At 52.6% G+C, this 19145-nt stretch overlaps 1 protein-coding gene across 1 annotated transcript in view; it reads right to left on the reverse strand.

The window, feature by feature from the left end:
* The window catches only part of Dlec1 (DLEC1 cilia and flagella associated protein), a 45910-nt gene that overhangs the window by 14896 nt on the left and 11869 nt on the right, over positions 1–19145 (reverse strand). Inside the window, exons 7-19 of the mRNA XM_060385072.1 lie at positions 16944–17031; positions 15659–15832; positions 14707–14843; positions 13126–13218; positions 12563–12653; positions 11968–12130; positions 8617–8809; positions 7940–7998; positions 7421–7589; positions 6927–7020; positions 6654–6784; positions 6375–6533; positions 5256–5395 (exon numbers count right to left, since the gene is read on the reverse strand). Coding sequence (XP_060241055.1) covers positions 5256–5395; positions 6375–6533; positions 6654–6784; positions 6927–7020; positions 7421–7589; positions 7940–7998; positions 8617–8809; positions 11968–12130; positions 12563–12653; positions 13126–13218; positions 14707–14843; positions 15659–15832; positions 16944–17031 — 1691 coding nt within the window. The remainder of the gene's footprint in view (positions 1–5255; positions 5396–6374; positions 6534–6653; positions 6785–6926; positions 7021–7420; positions 7590–7939; positions 7999–8616; positions 8810–11967; positions 12131–12562; positions 12654–13125; positions 13219–14706; positions 14844–15658; positions 15833–16943; positions 17032–19145) is intronic.

A 19145-nucleotide genomic window follows, 5' to 3' on the forward strand; every position in this document is an offset into this window, starting at 1 on the left:
TCCACCAGTAATGCCCTATGACCTGGAAGTGCAAGCCAGATAAATCTTTTCTTTCTCTAAGTTGCTTTTTAGTCAGTGTTTTTTCTTTCCACAACAACAGAAAAACAAACTATAACAGCTCCCCTAAAGTTTTGAGTCTTATCCCAGTCTCATTCAGCCTCCAGAATTTGTTGGGGCTATTGAGCGTTTCCTCCACGACTGGCTCCAACTGCTTCTGCTTCGGGAAAACTGGCCTGTTTCCTATATTTGACTGTCTCTGTGGGTTTTGGGTGGTACTCTATGTCCTCCATGAGGCGACGAGCCTGCCAATCATCCGAGAGGCTTAAAAACAAGAGCCTGGGATTGCCTGACCAGCTGAAGTCAGGTGAGCTGATTGAGTCCTTCCAAGAAATTATATATGCATATACACATAATATATATAGTTTGTGGACTATATATATTATATATACACTATGTAGTACATACAGTATAATACAGAGTCTTGCTATGTATCTTGGGCAGTGCTTAAATTCATAATATTCCTATTTCAGCTGCCTGAGTGCTGGCTTTACAGGCAAGCACCATATTTGGCTGTAATGAAGTCTCATGTGTGTGTGCAGATGAGTGTGCATGTGTGTGTGTAAGTAGGCTAGAGGTTAATGTCAGTGTTGGGTGTCCTTCTGAGTTGCTGTCTACCTTATTTGTTGGGACAGGGTCCAGCTAAGCTGGTGAGCCAGTGAGACCTGGAGCTCTGCCTGTCCCTGTCTCCCCAGTGATGAGATTACAAACATACTGTTCTAATGTGGGTGCTGGGATCCAAACTCGGGTGTCCATGCTTCCACCGCAAGCATCTCCTCAGACCCTAAAATTTTATTTTAGTAAATATATTATTGTTCTGTTTCTCTGGTATGGTCCAGACTGGCATGATACTATCAGAGAAAACCCATAAATAAATATAAAAGATGGAATAGATTTATTTTTCTCTATAACTCATTTCTTTTATCTGACTTACATAAACATAATTAAATCTTTGTTGATGGGCCTCGTTTACATATCACAGAAGTTGGCAGAATTTAACAAAATGGACAATTCAACTAGAAAAGTTGGACATCTCAATACCTTACTTTTAATCCCAGCACTCAGGGAGACAGAGGCAGGCAGATCTCTGTGAGTTTCGTCTACAAAGTGAGTCCAGAACAGCCAAGGTTACACAGAGAAACCTTGTCTCCAAAATCCAAAACTAAAAAGATAAGAACTCAGCCAGACTTGAATTCAGGGAGGCAGAAGTAGGTGGATCTCTATGAGTTCAAGGCTAGCCTGGTCTACAAAGTGAGTCCAGGACAGCCAAGGCTACACAGAGAAAGTTTGTCTCAAAAACAAAGAAGCAAAACCAAAAAAACAAAAACAAAAACAAAACAAAACAAAACAAAAAACCAACAACAACAAAAAAACAGAACTCTGCCTAATGTTTGGCTCTGGGTCTCTAGAAGAAGGATTGAAGGGACCAGAAAGGTCAAGGACACCAGGAAAACACAGCCCATATGGGAGGTTGGCCCTCAAGATCCGGTTATCCTATCCTTGTTTTGTAAATCTGCCAAAGACATACCTGATTGGTTGATAAAACAGCCTATACCTGGGCAGAGCAGAATGAGGTAGGCGTGACAAAGGTTTTTGGGCTTGTGGGGATGAGAGGATCAATAGCAGAGAGACAGAGGGAAGAGAGAAGGAGAATGCCACAGTGGGTTAGTGTGGAGAAAAAAAAAAAACAAAACACATGGGCCTAGAGGGAAGGACTCCAATAATGGTGAGAAAAGGCCCAAATGAAGAATACAAGCAAGTTCCATGGGACTATGGATGGAAGGTAGAACAGATGGGGAGGATTAAGGTTGATGGCATTGGATGGGGGCCAGGAGATGGATAGTGAGGATATTGAGCCAGGGTAGGTGAAATATCTGCCTGGCCCAAGGTAAATAAGGCAATTATAAAATCTAACAGATGTCTGTGTCTTATTATTTGTGATAGCGGGTTAAATAATCCCACTGTGATAATGTTAGGGCTGATAATAAACATTATATAGTCCCAACACTCATTTTTTATTATACCACAACACCCACATACTCAGCTAAGCAGGGCTCATAGGGGTTCACAGAGAATGAAGCAACAACCATGGAGCCTGTATGGATCTGAACTAAATCCTTGCGTGTATTAACAGGACTTAGCTCAGACCCATACATGGTTGCTTAGCTGGTGCTGTTTTGGGGCTTCTAACAGTGGAGTGGGGTGTCTCTGAATCTCTCATCTGATCTTGGGGCCCTTTTCCTTCTGCTGGGTTGCCTCATGCAGCCTTGATGTGAGGGTTTGTACCTGGTCTTATTGTAACTTGTTTGCCATGTTCAGTGGCTGTTCTAAGAGGCCTGCTCTTTTCTGAAGGGAGATGGAAGAAGTCTGGGATTTGGAGGAAGGGATCTCGGGGAGAAGGAAGTTGTTGAAGGAAGGAGCTAGAACTGGAGGGAGAGGAAACTGTGGTCAGGATGTAACTTATGAGAGGAGGAGGGGGAGGGGAGGAAGGAGGGAGAGGAGGGAACAGAACTAAGATGTGTGTTGAAATGGAAGGCTTGAACGCCGTTACACACCAGCTAGACTAACCCACACATCCAGCACGTCACCCCATAGACGTGTAGTGGGAATTTAGCAGAGCCATTGTCTCTGGCATGAATTGTGGAGTGATGGCACTTAGGCTTTGAAGTAACCTTTGGCTAATAGTCAGCGACTGCTATCTGAGGTTTATGGTGTTGCTTTTCCTGTCTTGTATGGTTGAGAACCACTTAGGTGGTGGTCCCTTCAGACAACCCCTAGATCAGATAAGAGATTTCAGTATTTGGAAACTGTCTTGCTAGAAGTGCTTTTTGTGGAACAATGAAGAGGCTTCTGCAAAGGGGCTTGGAGTTCAGGTCCTCAATCTGGCCCTGCTGCTAGCAAAGGCCCTAACACATCCCGCATCATCTCCCTGAGGAACTCGGAGTGCCCACCAGACAGGAGAACTTTGTAAGTCGGATCTAACATTTTTGTAGCTTAATAATACTTTATTTTTGTGCTTTAATAAAAGCCACAAAATAGTTGTAAGTTGTGTATCTAATTAGAGACTTGCGTCTTGGAGATATAAAGACTGCTTACAACTCAGCAATACAAAAGAATACCATTTCTTCTCTCTCTCTCTCTCTTTCTGAGACAGGGCTTCTTCATGTAGTTCTGGCTGTCCTGGAACTTACTCTGTAGACCAGGCTGGCCTTAAACTCAGCAATCGACCTGCCTTTGCTTCCCAAGTGCTGGGATCAAAGGTGTGCTCCAGTACTGCTCAGCTGAGAATCCTATTTCTTCATGTCCTTTAGCATACATTAATTATTCATAACAATGGGTTTATTATGGCGTTTTCATAGATATATACTTAAGGATTTTTAATTTATTCACTTGTTTACTCTCTATCCCCCCTCTCACTAATCACCTTTCTCTTTCCATCTATTCTCCTTTCTCCTTTCTTGTCCTTTCGGGGTTTTTGGAGGGGAGAGGGTTGGTGACTGTGCTGGGTAGTTTCATGTTAACTTGACAAAAGCTGGAATCATCTGAGAGGAGGGAAACTCAGTTGAGAAAATGTCTCTATAAAATCAGGCTGTAGGCAAACCTTAGGGCATTTTCTTACTTAGGGATTGATGGGGTGGGCCCGACCTGTGGTGGATGGTGCCATCCCTGGGCTGGTGGTCCTGGGTTCTATTAGAAAACAGGCTGAGCCAGCCATGTGTGCAGGCCAGTAAGCAGCACCCTCCATGGCCTCTGTATCATCTCCTGCCTCCAGGTTTCTGTCCTGCTTGAGTGCCTACCCTCAGTGTTTTCAATGAAGAACTATTATGTGGAAATGTGAGTGAAATAAACCCTCTCCTCCCCAAGCTGCTCCTTGTCAGTGTTTCACACAGCAGTAGTAACCCTAACTGGGACAGTGACGCAGTTTCTCTAGGGTTGCTGACAGGAGCAAGAGCAATGGGCAGCTCACAGGAGCACAGACACCTTACCACTGCTTAGGCAACTGAAGAAACTAGAGAAATCTTTAGAGAGAGAAGAGCCTCAGGAGCGAATCCTATTTCTGAAAATAGGTAATCTGAATAGATATTTCTGTAAAAAAAAATTCACAAATGACCAATGAGCACAGAAAGATGTTAAATGTCATTTGCTGTGAGGAAAAATGCCAGTCCAGTCCTCAGAGAAAGCCTGCTGTACTGGTGAGATTACAGACTCAAAAGGGTAGGTGAAGAGTGATGGAGGAAGACACCCTCTACTGACCTCTGCACACACAGACACGGATGTGCATGCTTCACACACACACAACAAAAAATAAAAATACAAAACAAAATAAGCCAGAAACAATAAATAAACACTTATAAAAAAACTGTCGGGGAGTTCTTTTTGTGACTGTGTGAAGGTTGTCTTCGGATTGTTCAAATGTTGATTTCTGCACCGGTACTTGAGCACTGAGCCCAGTGGCCCAGGTCAAGCCATGTGGGGCCACCCCTGCGCCTTCCCCCACCTGACTTTGGACTCTGTTAGGAATCCTTTCCCAGGCACAAACAACCAATCAGAAAGGAGGGAGGGAGGGACGGAGGGATGGAGGTGACAGGATCAAAATAGTTTGCTTTGGAGGAACTGGGGAGAAGGAGGGCTGGAAAATATGGATTAGTTAGGTTTGCAGTGAGTTGGTGATTACTGAAGGTAGGCAATGAGTTTGGGGAGGGGCTTGTAAAGCTTTTCTTTACATGAGAAAACTTCCACCACAAACGTGAGAGGGAGGGGAGGAAAGAGAAGAGGGAGAAAGGGGATTGTGTCTCTTCCTTCCAGGCTTCCAGTGTGTCCCTCAGAGATTACAGTGGCGTTTGCACATTTTTACATGTCAGTGATATTTTGTGCCCATTTGACTGCCTGGGTGTTTCCAGTTTCCCATTCTTATGCTTCCTCTTACTAGGGAACAGCACAAGGCAGCAGAAGACAGTGTGGGCCACCCTGGAGCTGGAGTTACACAGGCGGTTGTGAGAACCTGATCTGGGGGCTGACGATCTTCTCATCTGGGGGAGCAGCGCTCTTAATGCTGTGCCATCCCTCTGCCCCCCCACCCCGTTCTGTGGTTTTAAACTCAGGACTGTCTCTAGATAAACACATGGTTGTACATGCTACAAACGTGAGCTGGGGACAGCCCACTCCCTGTCCCCCTCCTGCTCCGAGCCCCTCCACACCTGCAGGTCCTGTTGTCCACCTGCAGTTCTAGCACCGTCTGCAGACTCTGACAACGCAAGGTCTCCAAGGTGATGGTCACCTTGCACTCCCCCAGAGGCTGAAGCTGGCCGCTAGAAGGCTCAATGTTGAAGGGGGACACCTGTGGCCAATCCAGAAAATATGGTGAGAAGTGAGGCAGGGGGAAGCGAGGTGCTGGAGGTGGCCTGTACTGGACCACGGTCACCCCAAACTGCCCCTGGATCTCACAGGCACAGAGCCAATGAGGGGGCAGACAAGCAGGCGTGAGAATGCGGCTGGATGGAAACGTCAGGAAGAAGAGAATGGAAACTCAGTGCTCAGGTAAAGGGATGTGCGAGACAGTGTCCCAGTCCCTGGCACAGATCTAAGAAGCATGAGGCAGAAGAAGCTGCCGGGGATGGGTGTAGGTGACTGAGAAGGCCAAAGAAGAACAGAAGGGGAGCTTGGGTGCCCTGGAGGGGTGCTCTGGGCAGGCCCAGGTCAACCTCAGACAGCTCCAGCTGAGGCCAGCCACCAGGGATGTCAGGACACTCCACTGGGGGAGGCAGACGCTGCAGAGAGGTAGCATTTCCTCCTTGTACCTATGCTGGTATCCCTGTGCCTGGAGGTGCCGCACCGGCTGGATTGACCCCACCCAGCCTCATCAGAGGACAGAGTTGAATTTCTGACCCTTCCGGCTTGGAGTGGTGGGAATGCAGGCCTGTGCCTCCAGGCCCTGCTGTATACAGTGCCAGGGACTGAAATCAGGGCAACTAACAGGTCACATCCCCAGAAACCGAGCTTTCTTGGTCGAGCCTGGAGTTGAGGCACCAGCCGGCACCTTCTGGCCGGCATTCAAACTGCATCCAGGAGAGCCTAAGGCTGAGGGAATATGGCTTTGGCCAGCCTGGCTGCTTTGCCAGCTTCCTTCTGGAGAAACCCAACACCACCCTCTTCTGCATCCAGTGGTCGAAAAGGGGGAACAGGAAACGCCTGTGAAATTGGGGCCAGAGGAGGAGTTCCACCCTGGAGCTTGCTGCCTCAGAGCAAGGGTCCCAGTTCAGACAAGAGCCAAAGGAAGGTCAGTGTGTCCCATGGGGAGGCCTCGGGGTCCCACTCACGTCCTCCTGCCTCTCTGCCAGGCAGACTGGGCTCTCCTCCAAATGCCACACAGCGACCAGCTGGCTGACATTTCGGATCTGGATGGAACTTGAAGCCTTCTTCCCCAGGAGGAGCAGACCAAACTGCAGGGCTGCGACGTCAATGACCAGGACGGGTCCCTGACACACCGGAGGGGCTTGTCACTGCCTGCATGCCTTGAAGAGGCCAGGACCTGCTTCTCTCCCTTCCCCTAACCTCTCCAAGCATTCCCAGCTGCCCAGTCCCCCCCACCCCAGCACCTTAAAGGCAGCCTCAATGTGGAGCACCACCGGGCAGATGGAGTCTTGGATTTCACACTGCAGGTCCTGGCTGGTTGGCCCAGGTACCCCACCAGTTAGGTTTAGCTCAAAGTCCCCGACCTCGTTGGGCTCTGGGGGAGAGGAGGACATGGAGGCAGGATGGGAGGTGGGGACGGTCTCCTTCCAGGCCAAGGCTGGCTCTGACCACAGGACCACCAGGGTGCCCCCTGCATCCGTCCCCAGGCAGGCCACACCCTCAGACGGGTACAGTACCTATGACGCCTGTGCAGGGCTCCACTTCGATGATGTGGCAGTGGCTGATCTTCTCCCACATGTATCTGATGGGCGACTTGCTGTTGTTCCACATCTGAAAGACACGTGCTGCTCTAGGCTGCCTGGGTGCCGCCCTCCCATGCCAGGTCAGGACCCGCCGAAGGACGGTGGTGTCACCGGCTCCCAAGGGGTCCCTCTGAGCTTGGCTAGCTGCTGTCCACCTGAAGTCCCAAGCCTCCCTCCCAAGAGGTGCCCCGCCTTCACGTTGTAGGGGTACAGGCAGCCAGGAATGAGCTCCACAGCCCTGACTGCAGACGGTTCTGGAACGCTGGTCTAATCAGTCAGACAGGCCTGGCCCAGAAGTGTGAACCCCGGGAGGCTCGGGGTCCCACGAACAGGATGGGGCTCTGTGTTGGGGTGTGCTGAGCTCTGTCTGAACTTCTGCCTCTGTGCAGCATCGCCTGCCAGCCAGAGCTGTTGAGAGGATGCTTTACCTTAAATTCCTTCTTCACGGTGATGCCAACGTAGCTCTCGCCAGGGATGATGAGGGCGTAGGGTTCCAGGAGGACCTGGAAGGGCTCTGCCCTGCCTTTCACCTCTATTTCCAGGACGATCACATCATCCACCGAGTAGGAGTAGTCCGCCAGGTTCTTCACCCCCGAGCTGAACACAAACTCACGGTGAGCTAAGAGCCGACGCATCCCCAGGAGCACGGCCCTGCCTCTATCCTGCTTGTTCGGTCTTGTGAACAAAGAACGCTCCATTGCTCCCAGCCCCCAACTCCACAGCCATGCAGCCGTGCCTACAACTACGACAGGGCAGAGTGACGGAGGAGCCTGGTGCACGGAGCTGCCGCCTGCAGGATCAGAGTGCAGACCCCAGACTGGGACCCTGTGTGTCGAATTCCCTGGAGACCCAGGGAGCCAGAGCCCCGTGCAAACCTTCCCACAGCACTCAGCAGCACCCAGGGGCTACCGGCGAGGCTGCCCCACCTAGGCTCAGGCCCTGCTCACCTCAAGGGCTCAGGGACAGCTTCCAGAACCATTTGCAGCACGCTGTGGAAACACTTGAGCTGAAAGAGAAACAGAGTGTGATGACCAGCCTCGCCTTCCAGCCCGGCTGCCTAATGGGGAGGGGAGGGGGGAGCTAGGAGACAGGGATTCCTCTTTCCTGAGCCAGGGTGCCAGGGGCCCTGCTTCCCAGCATCCCCTCTCCACCTTAGGGAGAACCTTCTGGTCAGCAAAGAAATTCTCAGCCCCTGAGTCGGACACCGGCTCCTTTCGCACCCTCGGTGTGTTTATGGTACCACACCTTCCCGTGTACAGCAAGAAGCCACACGATGGCTCCAGAGGCAGCCACGCACAACTCGGTCTCACACCCTCTAAAACCAGAGCCCTGGCCGAGACCTGCGCCACTGTGCTGGCACTTGCTCGGGAGCCCTGCCTTGCTCTGTAAGGACTATGGGGTCGGGGGGAGGTGCTTGTGTGCTTTCCTGTAGCTGAGCTGTGAACATCACCAGGAACAGGGCACAAGCACAGGCTTTTCCTTGGGGTGGGGGACATGGGGGTCAGAACCAGGAAGCAAGTTGCTGAGTCCTGCATTCCAGCTCCGCCCTGAGCTACCTGCGGCACTCAGACACACACAGACACACGAAAGGCTCATGGTCCCAGTCCCCGGCCGACGGGATGACCTCATAGGGAGAAAAGCTCAGGATGAACTCCTGGTCGGAGTGGGCTGCAAGCACGCCCTTCTCAGGAATGATGGAGAAGGCCGTCTCCCTGTCCGGGTAGCACTTGATGCTGTCTGGGCTGGGCGTCTCTCCGGGCATCAGGGGCTGCAGGTTGGGCTCCATGATCTGCCAGTGGAAGGGCAGCTCCACATGCCTGTGGAGGTGATGGCTCAGTGGCTGGGGTGGCCGGGGCCATGTCTTAACCCCTCCCACCCTGGTTGGGCTGCTCTATCCTAAACAGGAAGTGACCGAATTGGGCTTCAAGCTTTTCCCAAAGAGGAGCTGAGGGCAGCTTGGGTAAGGGCCATGGAGAGTCCAGAGTGGAGACCAGGTGAAGTTTCCCCTACTGCCACCACAGCAGCTGGAGGCTGACGCCACAGTGAGCCAGGGCACATGGGCAGTACAAGACTGTCACACTCCGACCATAATGCTGGATGAGTCCAGGCATGGCCGAATACCAGGGAATGTCTCTGAAGCGTTCCCTACCACACGAGAGTCTCAACACCCACCCCACCCTCACTGTCTGCCTCTAGCCATGCCCTCCGGGGATCATAGCTGTGCTCAGAGAGGTGTGTGCCCACTGGCTATGGGCAGGGAAGGCCCCTGCTCTGTAGCGGCAGAAGGGACAGGCCTGAGGGTGTGCTGCTGGGGTGGTGGGATGAAGTGGGGATGTCAGATTGGTCCCTCCTATCATGTCAAGTGTGTCCCAGGGCTCACTGGAGTCAAGGCTGATGTTCAAAGGCTGGCCACAGAAGTACCTGGCCTGGAGCTGAGCCTGGACACCCAGCCTGGGGTCTGGAAGGCTTCCATGACTTGGAACACAGAATGACTTCCCTGGAAAACTGTCCCTCGATCCCTACTCAGCACCAAAAAATGGGGAATAGGAAGATGCAGGTGGTATGGAGTGGAATGTGGAAGAATGGGGGAGGGACTCCAGCTGGCTGGTGGGAGGTCAATGCGGAAGGAGAAGGTGGGACACAGGACAAATACAGCCATGCTGTTTAATAAAGCCTCAGAGAATCCCTTCATATTTACCCAAAAGTATATATAATACACAGAGAAAGAGAGAGAGAAAGAGAAAACACGACCATGTTTATATCTTAAAGAACCATAGACTAACAAAAACCCCAGTGCCAAAAAGAAAGAAAGAAAGAAAGAAAGAAAGAAAGAAAGAAAGAAAGAAAGAAAGAAAGAAAGAAAAAAAGAAAAAGAAAAAAGAAAAAACAAAAAAACTCAGCTCCTTCCAAACATCTGGTCAAGGCAGTTTAAACGAGTCCCCAAACAGTACAGACTGTAGCCCTTGGTCACCTCTCAGGGGTTGAGGTCAGCCCCTATTGCTGAAGACACTGCACAGGGATGACACAGGATTTGGATGATTTGAGCTGAATCTGACCTGAAAGAATCTTTCCTGGAATCTGGCTTCCACAGTACCGGAAAATACTATGCAAGCTGCAGAGGGAGGGAAACAAACACCCCTACCCAACTGTAACCCTTTTGAACCACCGCACGACAATAGAAAGGCAAAAGCAGCGGCTCTCACATGTAGGTGGCAACCGACAACTGTCTAGTCAGACTTAAGGTCCACTCAACAGGTGGGAAAACACGCCAGGTACTGGAACCCTTTCCCGGGGTTAGCGAGATCATGAACATTAGAAAACAAACAACAACAACCAAAAACTACCCCCAATTTGCTAGAGCAGCATAACCCCTTACTATATTCTATCCTTGTCCTCAAACACACAGACAAGTGTAGACAGCACCCCTCATCAAAGCTGCTTCTCTTTACAGAAGTTTGAGACCACCACAGAAAACCACAACTGGACACAAGGCAGAGATCATGGGATCGTGCAGGCCTCAGCATCACGGCTCTGGCATCTGTGGCTCAGGGGACATGACAGGATAAGGGCAGAAAGACGGTGAGAGCCAGGGTAGCAGGAGGTCTGCGAGAAACAGCCTCTTCAAGAAATGGCTGCACAAACCAGACCAGGACAGCGGCGACACGAAGATCCATTCATGTCTAAGGAGAAACCCAGCGGGGTCCCGACCCCAGGCAAACAACTACAGGCAACTAACGGCTGCTGGGAGGAGAACTGGCCTCTCCCATGGATGAGCGCCCTCACTGGTTGTTCAGTCAGAGTGGTAAAAAATGGACTCAGCAGGATATGTGTGTGTGTGTGTGTGTGTGTGTGTGTGTGTGTGTGTGTGTGTGTGTAAACATGCCTAATCACAGAAAAAGAGGTTATCAACTTGAGAGTGGGATTGGATATGGGCAGGGTTTGAGATAGGTAGCTGGGAGGGGCTTTATGGAGGAAAGGGGGAATGGGATATAATTGTTTTGATTAAAAACAACAAAAGAAACAAACAAAATCTCTTATTCATTTTTGGTTTGGAGGGGTGGGATATTGAGCGCATGGCAACCTGGCTTCCCATGGTGATGAAGACCCTATGGCCGCACTGTCCACTACAGTGGCCACTGGTCATCAGTGGCCACCAAGAACTTGAAACGCAGTGGGAGAGCTGAGGAGGTGCTCGTCATTTGAATTCATTCTGACGGTTTAAACAGAGGGAGCCAGTGGGGAGACAGTACACTGGAAGGCCTGGGGCATGAGGTCTCAGGACCCACATTGAAAAGGCAAAGCATGTGGGCACACGCCAGTCACAGTGACCTTTGATCCCAGCACTCAGGAGGTTGAGGAAACCGAGCTCTGTGAATTGGAGGCCAGCCTGGTCTACATGGTGAGTTCAAGGTCGATCGAGGCTACACAGTGAGACCCTGTACAAAGCAGAACAACAGCCCGGTGTGCTGGCCCTGTTTCTAATGGAGGTTCTGGGAAGGTGGGAGCCATTGCTGGGCACGAGCAGCCAAGCCCAGGCCAGCCGGCGGGCTCCTGGACAGTGACTCACAGAACACACGGGGTGCCGCCCGAGAACCCAGAGCCACGTTGGCCTTCTAGCCTGCTCACACCCACCGCAAACCCCATAACCGTGTGCACAGGGATACACACAAGATATACGTACAGCTCAACCAAACACACACACCTCACACACACCTCTTCCTCACATACATACCTCACACACCTCACACACACCTCACACACACCTCACACACACCTCACACACATATACCTCACACATACACATCTCACATGCACACTTTACACGCACCAAATAAATAGTGAGAGTCAGGAGCCTTCTCTCCACCTGGACCCGTTCTGGGCTCACGGCCCCCGACTCTCAGAAAGCAGCTCTTGCCTCATGGGGATCTAGCTGGAGCAGGGCCAGGTGCATGTCAAGCACACGCCGGGCACTCACGTGGCGTTTCTGATAACGAGCTGTTTCTTTGCCGTGGACCGGATGTTTTCAGGCTCAAAGCGGATGAAGTATTGGGCCGTCAAGTCCTTCAGCTCTCCCGGGTCCTGCTCGCTCTTCCCACCAGAAATATAGATCACGTCCAAAGCCACCAGCTGTCCAGTCCCTGGTGGAGGGGAGGAGGCTCGTCGGGTGTCGCCGGGTCGAGGCCGGCACCCTGCAGCCAAAGGTCCCACAGAGCATCTCCGGGTCCTTCCGGACCAAGAGGAGGTGAGTCTGGGAGCCTTGCATGCGTCAGACGCTCAGCTACTGACCACCACGTGGGACCAGACGACAAATGGAAGGAAGGGAGGAAAGGGCGAGCCGTGTGCACCTGGAGCCCTTCTGGTACCAACTGTGCCAAAGCCTAGAGGGGTAGGAGGACCTGTGTGTGGGCCACAGGTGAGAGTCAGAGGTCAACATGGACTCCGAGAGTGAGAGATTCCATCGGTAACCAGGGCCCTGGCTCAGGGGTCCAAGGCAGTGTCCCCTCAGGTCCCCACCCTCCCGGGTGGGTCAGCCACAGCAGGTCAGGCAGCTCCGGGAGCCACGTGCCCACCTACGACAACCAGCTCCTTTATCTGACAGTTGTCACACACGATGACGAAGGTCTCTTCTGCCTTTCCTAGGCCAGTGGGGAGGAACAAGACCTGGGGAGAGGAAGGGTGTGCGTAGCAGAGGCCGACAAGGAGGCAGAGATTAGCAGCCAGGGCCGGGGCTAGCCGTCACCTCCAGCCGTCTGCCCCTGCTGACCTGGGCCAACAGCAAGGCCTTCAGAAAGACTCTACAGACTCTGACAATGGTTCCGCCCGCTGAGGAACAGGACTACAGAATATGAACTTACGGGAGACAATTCAGATGAAACCCGCAATGTCCTAGGTCGACTTTTTAAGTTAATGAATCGGTTTAGGGTGTGGGCACGTGGAAGGGCGTGCCGCCTATGCCTGCGGAGGTCAGGAGACCGCCAAACGCATTGCCCCACACCAAGCTCCCGTCTAGAGGCCGAGAACCCGGGTCTGCATGGTGAGGAGGTGAGTCACTAAAACACAGGGGTGGATGCAATCACGGCATCTCTGAGGCAACCACCCAGGGCAGGCATGAGGAGCGGGTCTGATTACCCACCTCCAACAGAATGGCGAACCCTGGGGCCAGCTCAAACACCGAAGGCGTGACGCCAAAGGGAGGCTGCTCCACAAAGCCGGTGCTCGCCACAGCCTAAAACAAAACAAACAACAACAACAACAAAACAACAGCGGGTTACACAACAATGGGAGAACACTGCAGAAATCCAGCACTCACACTCTAGGCTTCTCCAAATCGTCATTTTGCTGTCTGAGGGTTTTCAGAGTCCTCCAAGTACCCTGTCTCCCGAGGCTGTGTTTCCTCTACCTTTGCCAGGCACCAGGCGAGGCTCTGAAGGTTAAAACCTCTGAAGGTTAGGGGTGAGAAAGCCATGGCGGTCAGCTGATGGCTGGGAAGCAGGTACCAGGTGCCGGGGGGGACCAGAGGTATGAGGAGGGCGTCCCAGAACTCCTGGTCTTGCCTATGGTCATCACTGCATCTGACTGTCCCCGCCCCGTGTGCTTAGCAGCTTCTGAGGCAGGCGGACACCTGCCATCTTGGTAAACAGAATTGTGGTTTCTTGCTGGCACAAACTGGCCCTCACAAGACCCTACCGAGCAACTCCCATGTCTGGGAAGGGGGTCTCCTGTTCCTCGGCCAGGAGGCATGGGGAAATGTACCCAGGATGACAGGCCGGGGCTGCCTGGGCAGTGGGGAGCTGAGACAACAGGACACAACCCAGTCCCAGCCCACAGGGTCACAGCACAGAGGGGGACAGAAAGCTGCATTCAATCTCCCACTCTAACATACTGAGTGTCTACATGTGTGTCTACACGTGTGTCTGTGTTCATGTGTGTAAGCATGCACATGTGCATGCGTGTGGGGGTGAGGGCACAGCTTCAAACACTGTCCTTCAGCTGTGCTGTTTGCCTTGTCTGGGACAAGGTCTCTCACTGGCCTGGAACTCACCACACAGGCTAAGATGACCGGCTGGGCCTTGAACGGTCTCCACATCCTCAGACTGGGATTATGCCAGGGTGGCTTTTTTAAAACGTGAATTCTGAGGATTTGACGGGTTTTCCCACTTTACCGACTAAGCCATCTCCCCACCCCCAAAGTATCTCTAAGTACTGTGCCAAATAAGCACAGAATTCAGCCGGAGCAGCCCATCTGCGGTCTCCGGTGCCACGCAGAGCCGCTGTAATAGTGCTGTGCTAAGCGAGCACACACACCTTGAAGATGGCATCAACAAAGTAAGAGAGGTGGCCGGGTGGTGGTAGAGCACGCCTTTAATCCCAGCACTCAGCGGGGAGGCAGAGGCAGGCGGAGCTCTGTGAGTCCGAGGTCAGCCTGGTCTACACAGAGGGCTCCAGCACAGCCAGGGCTACACGGAGAAACCCTGCCTCAGAAGCCAAAACAAAATAAAACAAAAATAAGTAAGAGCGAGCACACACCTCACCCAGGGTCGCCCCAGCGCTCGTGACCGGAAAGCACACCCCTAACCTCCACTCGTGATTTTCGGGTCCTGGCAGGTGGCTCTGGAGATTACAGCACCCCGCTTTCCTAAGTTTCTGAACCCGGTGTGATGTAGTAGCCTCCTCCGGGAGCTCATTTGCTTGGTAGCAATCCACAGCCACTCACCCGGAAACTTGGGGGCGGCCAGCTCTTTTGGGGCATGATGCAGAATTTGCCGACACTGAAGCCCACGTTTTTGCAGAAGAATCTGCTGATCTTCACTCCTCCAATGAGGCAGTGGCCACAGTCCAATAGAGGCGACACTGCAGCCACAGAAGGGATTGCTCAGGGAGGGCTGTTGAGATGGCTCAGCAGACAAAGGTGCTTGCTGCCAAGCCTGATGATCTGAGTTCAAGCCCCCAGATGGACACAGTGGAAGGTGGGAACCAGCTCCTACAAGTTGTCCTCTGACAACCACATGAGTGCCACGGCACACACGCATTCCCCCACCCCACATACAAACACACACATACATACGCATGTGTATAATGAACAAATGTGATAAAAGTTTAATTTTTTAAAAAAAGGACAACACTTCACTCTGAATGGACTCTGCTGCCATTGTTTCCCTGAGGTCTGGACAGAGCTCAGAGCAGCCCACCACAGCAGCAGGACCAGTGGGCCACACCCTCACCCCTGAGCCCTTTGGGCTCTGTCCAGGGTGCTGCCAGGTCACATGACTGTAGTCCTGTTGGAATCAGAATCTACGGCAGACTCCCTGCCTGGGCCAGGGAGACCCAACATGGTCTTGGGGGTTGTAGGACAAATAGGGAAGGGGCTGAGTTCAGCTGCAGGAGGGACTGGGGGAAGCTGGCTTTTCTAGAAGCCTCCCTCTCCCGGCCCAGGGCCAACACTACAGAGATCTTGGCTGGAGGCACAGAAACACCTCCCCATGCATCACAGCAGAGACCCCCGCAGACAGGAGAATGATGGCGGCCCCGGAAGCTGCTACAAGGCTCCTTTCAGGACCCGGAAGCCTCTGCCTGAGAGACCCGAGATCTGTGCCGCTTCCGGGGGGTCCTCACGGGGGTTCCCCAGCCCTAAGTGGATCCCACGGAGGTGCAGCGCACACACTCACGGGTCAGCACTGGCGGTGGCCTCCGGGCCTGCAGCGGGATCACCAGCGTGTGGGCAGACTGCGTCTCAACCAGAAGGAAGTCATCGAAGTCCCCGAGGCAGTCCGGGATGAACTGGACGATGTACTGGCACATCATCCCAGGGGCCACCATCCCGCCTTTTCCCGGGAACATCCCTGTGTGCAACAAATGCGACCAGTGGGGGTGAAGCTGCCTGCCGGGGCTTGAAGTTTCCGTGTTTCTACTTCTGTCCGGATTGAATATTTGCTCAGGAGGGAAGAGAGAGCACCACAAGGCTTGGGAGCCTAGCACAAGCTACAAGATTTGTGAGCGCCCCCCACCCCCTGAGGTTAGTCAAGGAGGGAGCCATTGCCGAGGGCACGGACACTCTCCCGTGGACTTGCCTCAAGTTGGGCAGTGAGCTCTGGGGACGAAGCTCTCATGAGTGGTCACATGAGAGACACAGCTGCCTTTCGGTCACCCCTGAGCCCCTGTCTCCCTTCATTTGTGACCCTGTAAGCAACCACCCTCAACTCGCTGCCTTGCCAGGTTAGGCTTGGCTGGAATGGTTATTTGACCCTGTCGTTGGGGCCTTTCAGGGGTGAAGAGACACTGGCTCGCATCTCCCCGGGAAAAGCCGTGCAGCAAACACCAACCACAGCTGGATCAAGGCCAGGCTGACGGCAGAGATGCCGAGGGCGGGCCGGGGTAGCGCTAAGGTAGCAATACCAGGGCCCAGGCAGGAGCAGGATGGCCTACGTGAAGTGGATCAGCGGGGGCTATCTGGCCCTGTCGCACGGGGATTATCTCGTGGGCGGCCTTGCAGAGCCCCTTGAGATTAGACAGTTTCTTACTCTGCACTCAGGCTGGCCTCAGAATTGTGTCAATCCTCCTCCCCTGGCCTTCCAAGTACTGGGATTACATGCGGGAGCCACCACGCCTGACCAATACGAGGCATGGCAGACAGCTGGAAGGCTGGTTGGAAGACTGTCGTGGTGATGAGCAACGAGGAGTACCTGTTCAAGGGCGGCCAGAGCATGGGGGACAGGGAGCTGGCAGGACCCGTGCCCTGAGGAAGGTGAGAGGGCAGAGGAGCTAACAGGACTCAGGGACCTCGATGGCAGAGAGTGGCAGGCTGTGTGCTGAGCCCGAGGGACCCCAGGGTCTGCTGAGGGAGCGAGCCGCGGTGGAGCTCGGGACAGGGCCTGAGAGCCAGCTCGTCACAAGCTGGCAGCCTGTCCTGCAAATGGTCTGAGGCAGTGTAGAGTGCTGCGGCCGTGAACTCACCAAGCCCAAGAGCGAAGTATGGAGAGGACGGAGGGAGGACGCGCAGGTATCGGCTGGTCGCAGTGGTGTTCTGTAGAGCAATGACCATCTGTGCAAAGGGAAGGGGTTCCTTTCAGCTGCCTGTGGTTCGTGGTATGCTGTCATCCCTCCCCCACGTCCCGTATGTGCCTGCGTGTGTGTGTGTGCGTGTGAGTGTGTGTGTGTGTGTGTGTGTGTGTGTGTGTGTGTGTAGGTCAGAGGACAACTTGTAAGAGTCAGCTCTCCCCTTTCCACCACGAGGCCTCTGTGGTAGAACTCAGGCTGTCAGGCTTGGTGGCAAGCGCTTTACCCACTGAGCCGTCTGACCAGCTCAAGTTTAAATGAGACAGGAAGGAAGAGGGTTTTGAACGAAATGGGCTTGGTCATATGCTGGCAATCACTGATGCTGGGTGATGGGTATGTCAGGATTCTTTTTGCTATTCTATCTATTTTTATTTAGGGACAATTCCATAGTAAAATTAAAATACAAAACCAGGCATAGTGGAACACACTTGTTTTGCCAGCACTGGGAAGCCAAGGCCTGAAGGATAGGTGTTGGTATAATGTTCTTTTGAAATGTATACACCTTACCCCTGTTCATTCAGATGCTGATTCCTACCCCTCAATCTCTGGTTTCAATCCAGATATTGCACTGTGATACTTATTTTAAGCATCCTGTCTCAACTTTGTGGAAGCAGGCCAAAATAAAGCAACTAGCCACAATGTTAAGCAATGGGAGGAGCCAGATTAATAGTAAATATTAATCGTCACCTACGACAGATAGGTGTGAGTTTCAGGCCAGCCTTGGCTATGTAGGGAGTTGTAGATCAGCGTGGGTTATAGAGTAAGGCCCTGACTGTGGGAGTGTCTTGAAGCTCTCCTCCCCCAGATAAACTACTAAGTAAAACGAAAATTGGAGTTGATTCAGTGCTTCTTTCCTAAGGTTTAAATGATAGCTACAGTTGTCCTGACCATCAATGCTCAAGGGGACTGGAGTTGGCTCAGGAACCCAGCAGGGACCCAAATCTGTAGTCAGCCTGACTAGAACCCCTGGGAAGCGTGTTAGTGAGGGATTATTTAAATCAGGTTGGCCTGTGTCTTTGGGGGGTTGTCTTAATTTAATTAATGAAGAAAGCCCCAGCCTATTGGGGGCACCATTCCCTAGGCAGGGATCCTGAATTACACAGGACAGGAGAAAGCAAGCAGGCAGCCCAAGTGTAGTAGAGCCCATTTCTCGACTCGTGACTCTGGCTGTGATGTGACTGGTTTCTCCAGTTCCCACTCTGACTTCCCAATGGAGATGCTGCAACCTGGAATTTTAAGCCAAGCAAAGCTTCTCTTCCCTAAGTTGCTTTGGGCCAGAGTGTTTTACCACAGTGACAGAAAGGACTCTATAACACCTACATACAGCCTCCCTACACTTTAAGGCATCCATACATTTCCCATCATCTGCCTATTTCCCATCATGAAGGTAGTACCATATTGGTTGTTCTTAGCCTGTGCTGCCTAGGGAACAGGAAGCAGCCCCCAGCGTAGAGGAGAGCATGGTGGGAATAAGTACAGGAGGCATGGACAAGACTCATTCAAGGTGAAGTGGTGGGACAGGACGGCAGGGTGTGTCATACACCAGGTCATCCACGAGGGTTCAGCACAGTGCTCAGAACAGAGGACGTTTTACTTTGTGGACTAGTCTAGAATTTACACACACACACACACACACACACACACACACACACACACACACAGAAAGAGCACTGAGTGCGGAGTAAATGCAACCTCCTTCCCCTCTCTCCTGTAGTGTTTGTTAGCAGTGTCCGTGGCTCAGCCAGTCTGCTACTCTGAAAATCTCTTCCTCGCTACCCAGGGGCATCAGGGACTCTCATCAAGGCTGACTCCTAAAGTGACCTCTCCTGGAGCCCCCGACCTGAGTCTGGGCTGGGTACTGACTATGCCCGGCGGTAAGCTGTAAAGCAGGGCTGCCCAGGCAGCGGTTTCAAGACACATTCACACATCGCCATGTCTCCCGCTGACCAGCACTCTCCCCCGAGTGCCCTCCTCCAAGTGCTTCGCTTCCCAGCACCTCTGACACTTTACGCTCATCGACTGTCTTCCCTGTGTCATCTTCAGAGTCAACTAGTGCTTTAAAGACCCCTGTCCCTTCCCCCCATCCCTCCACCCCCCATT

This window comes from Meriones unguiculatus, chromosome 6, assembly GCF_030254825.1.
Source record: "Meriones unguiculatus strain TT.TT164.6M chromosome 6, Bangor_MerUng_6.1, whole genome shotgun sequence".
NCBI lineage: Eukaryota > Metazoa > Chordata > Mammalia > Rodentia > Muridae > Meriones > Meriones unguiculatus.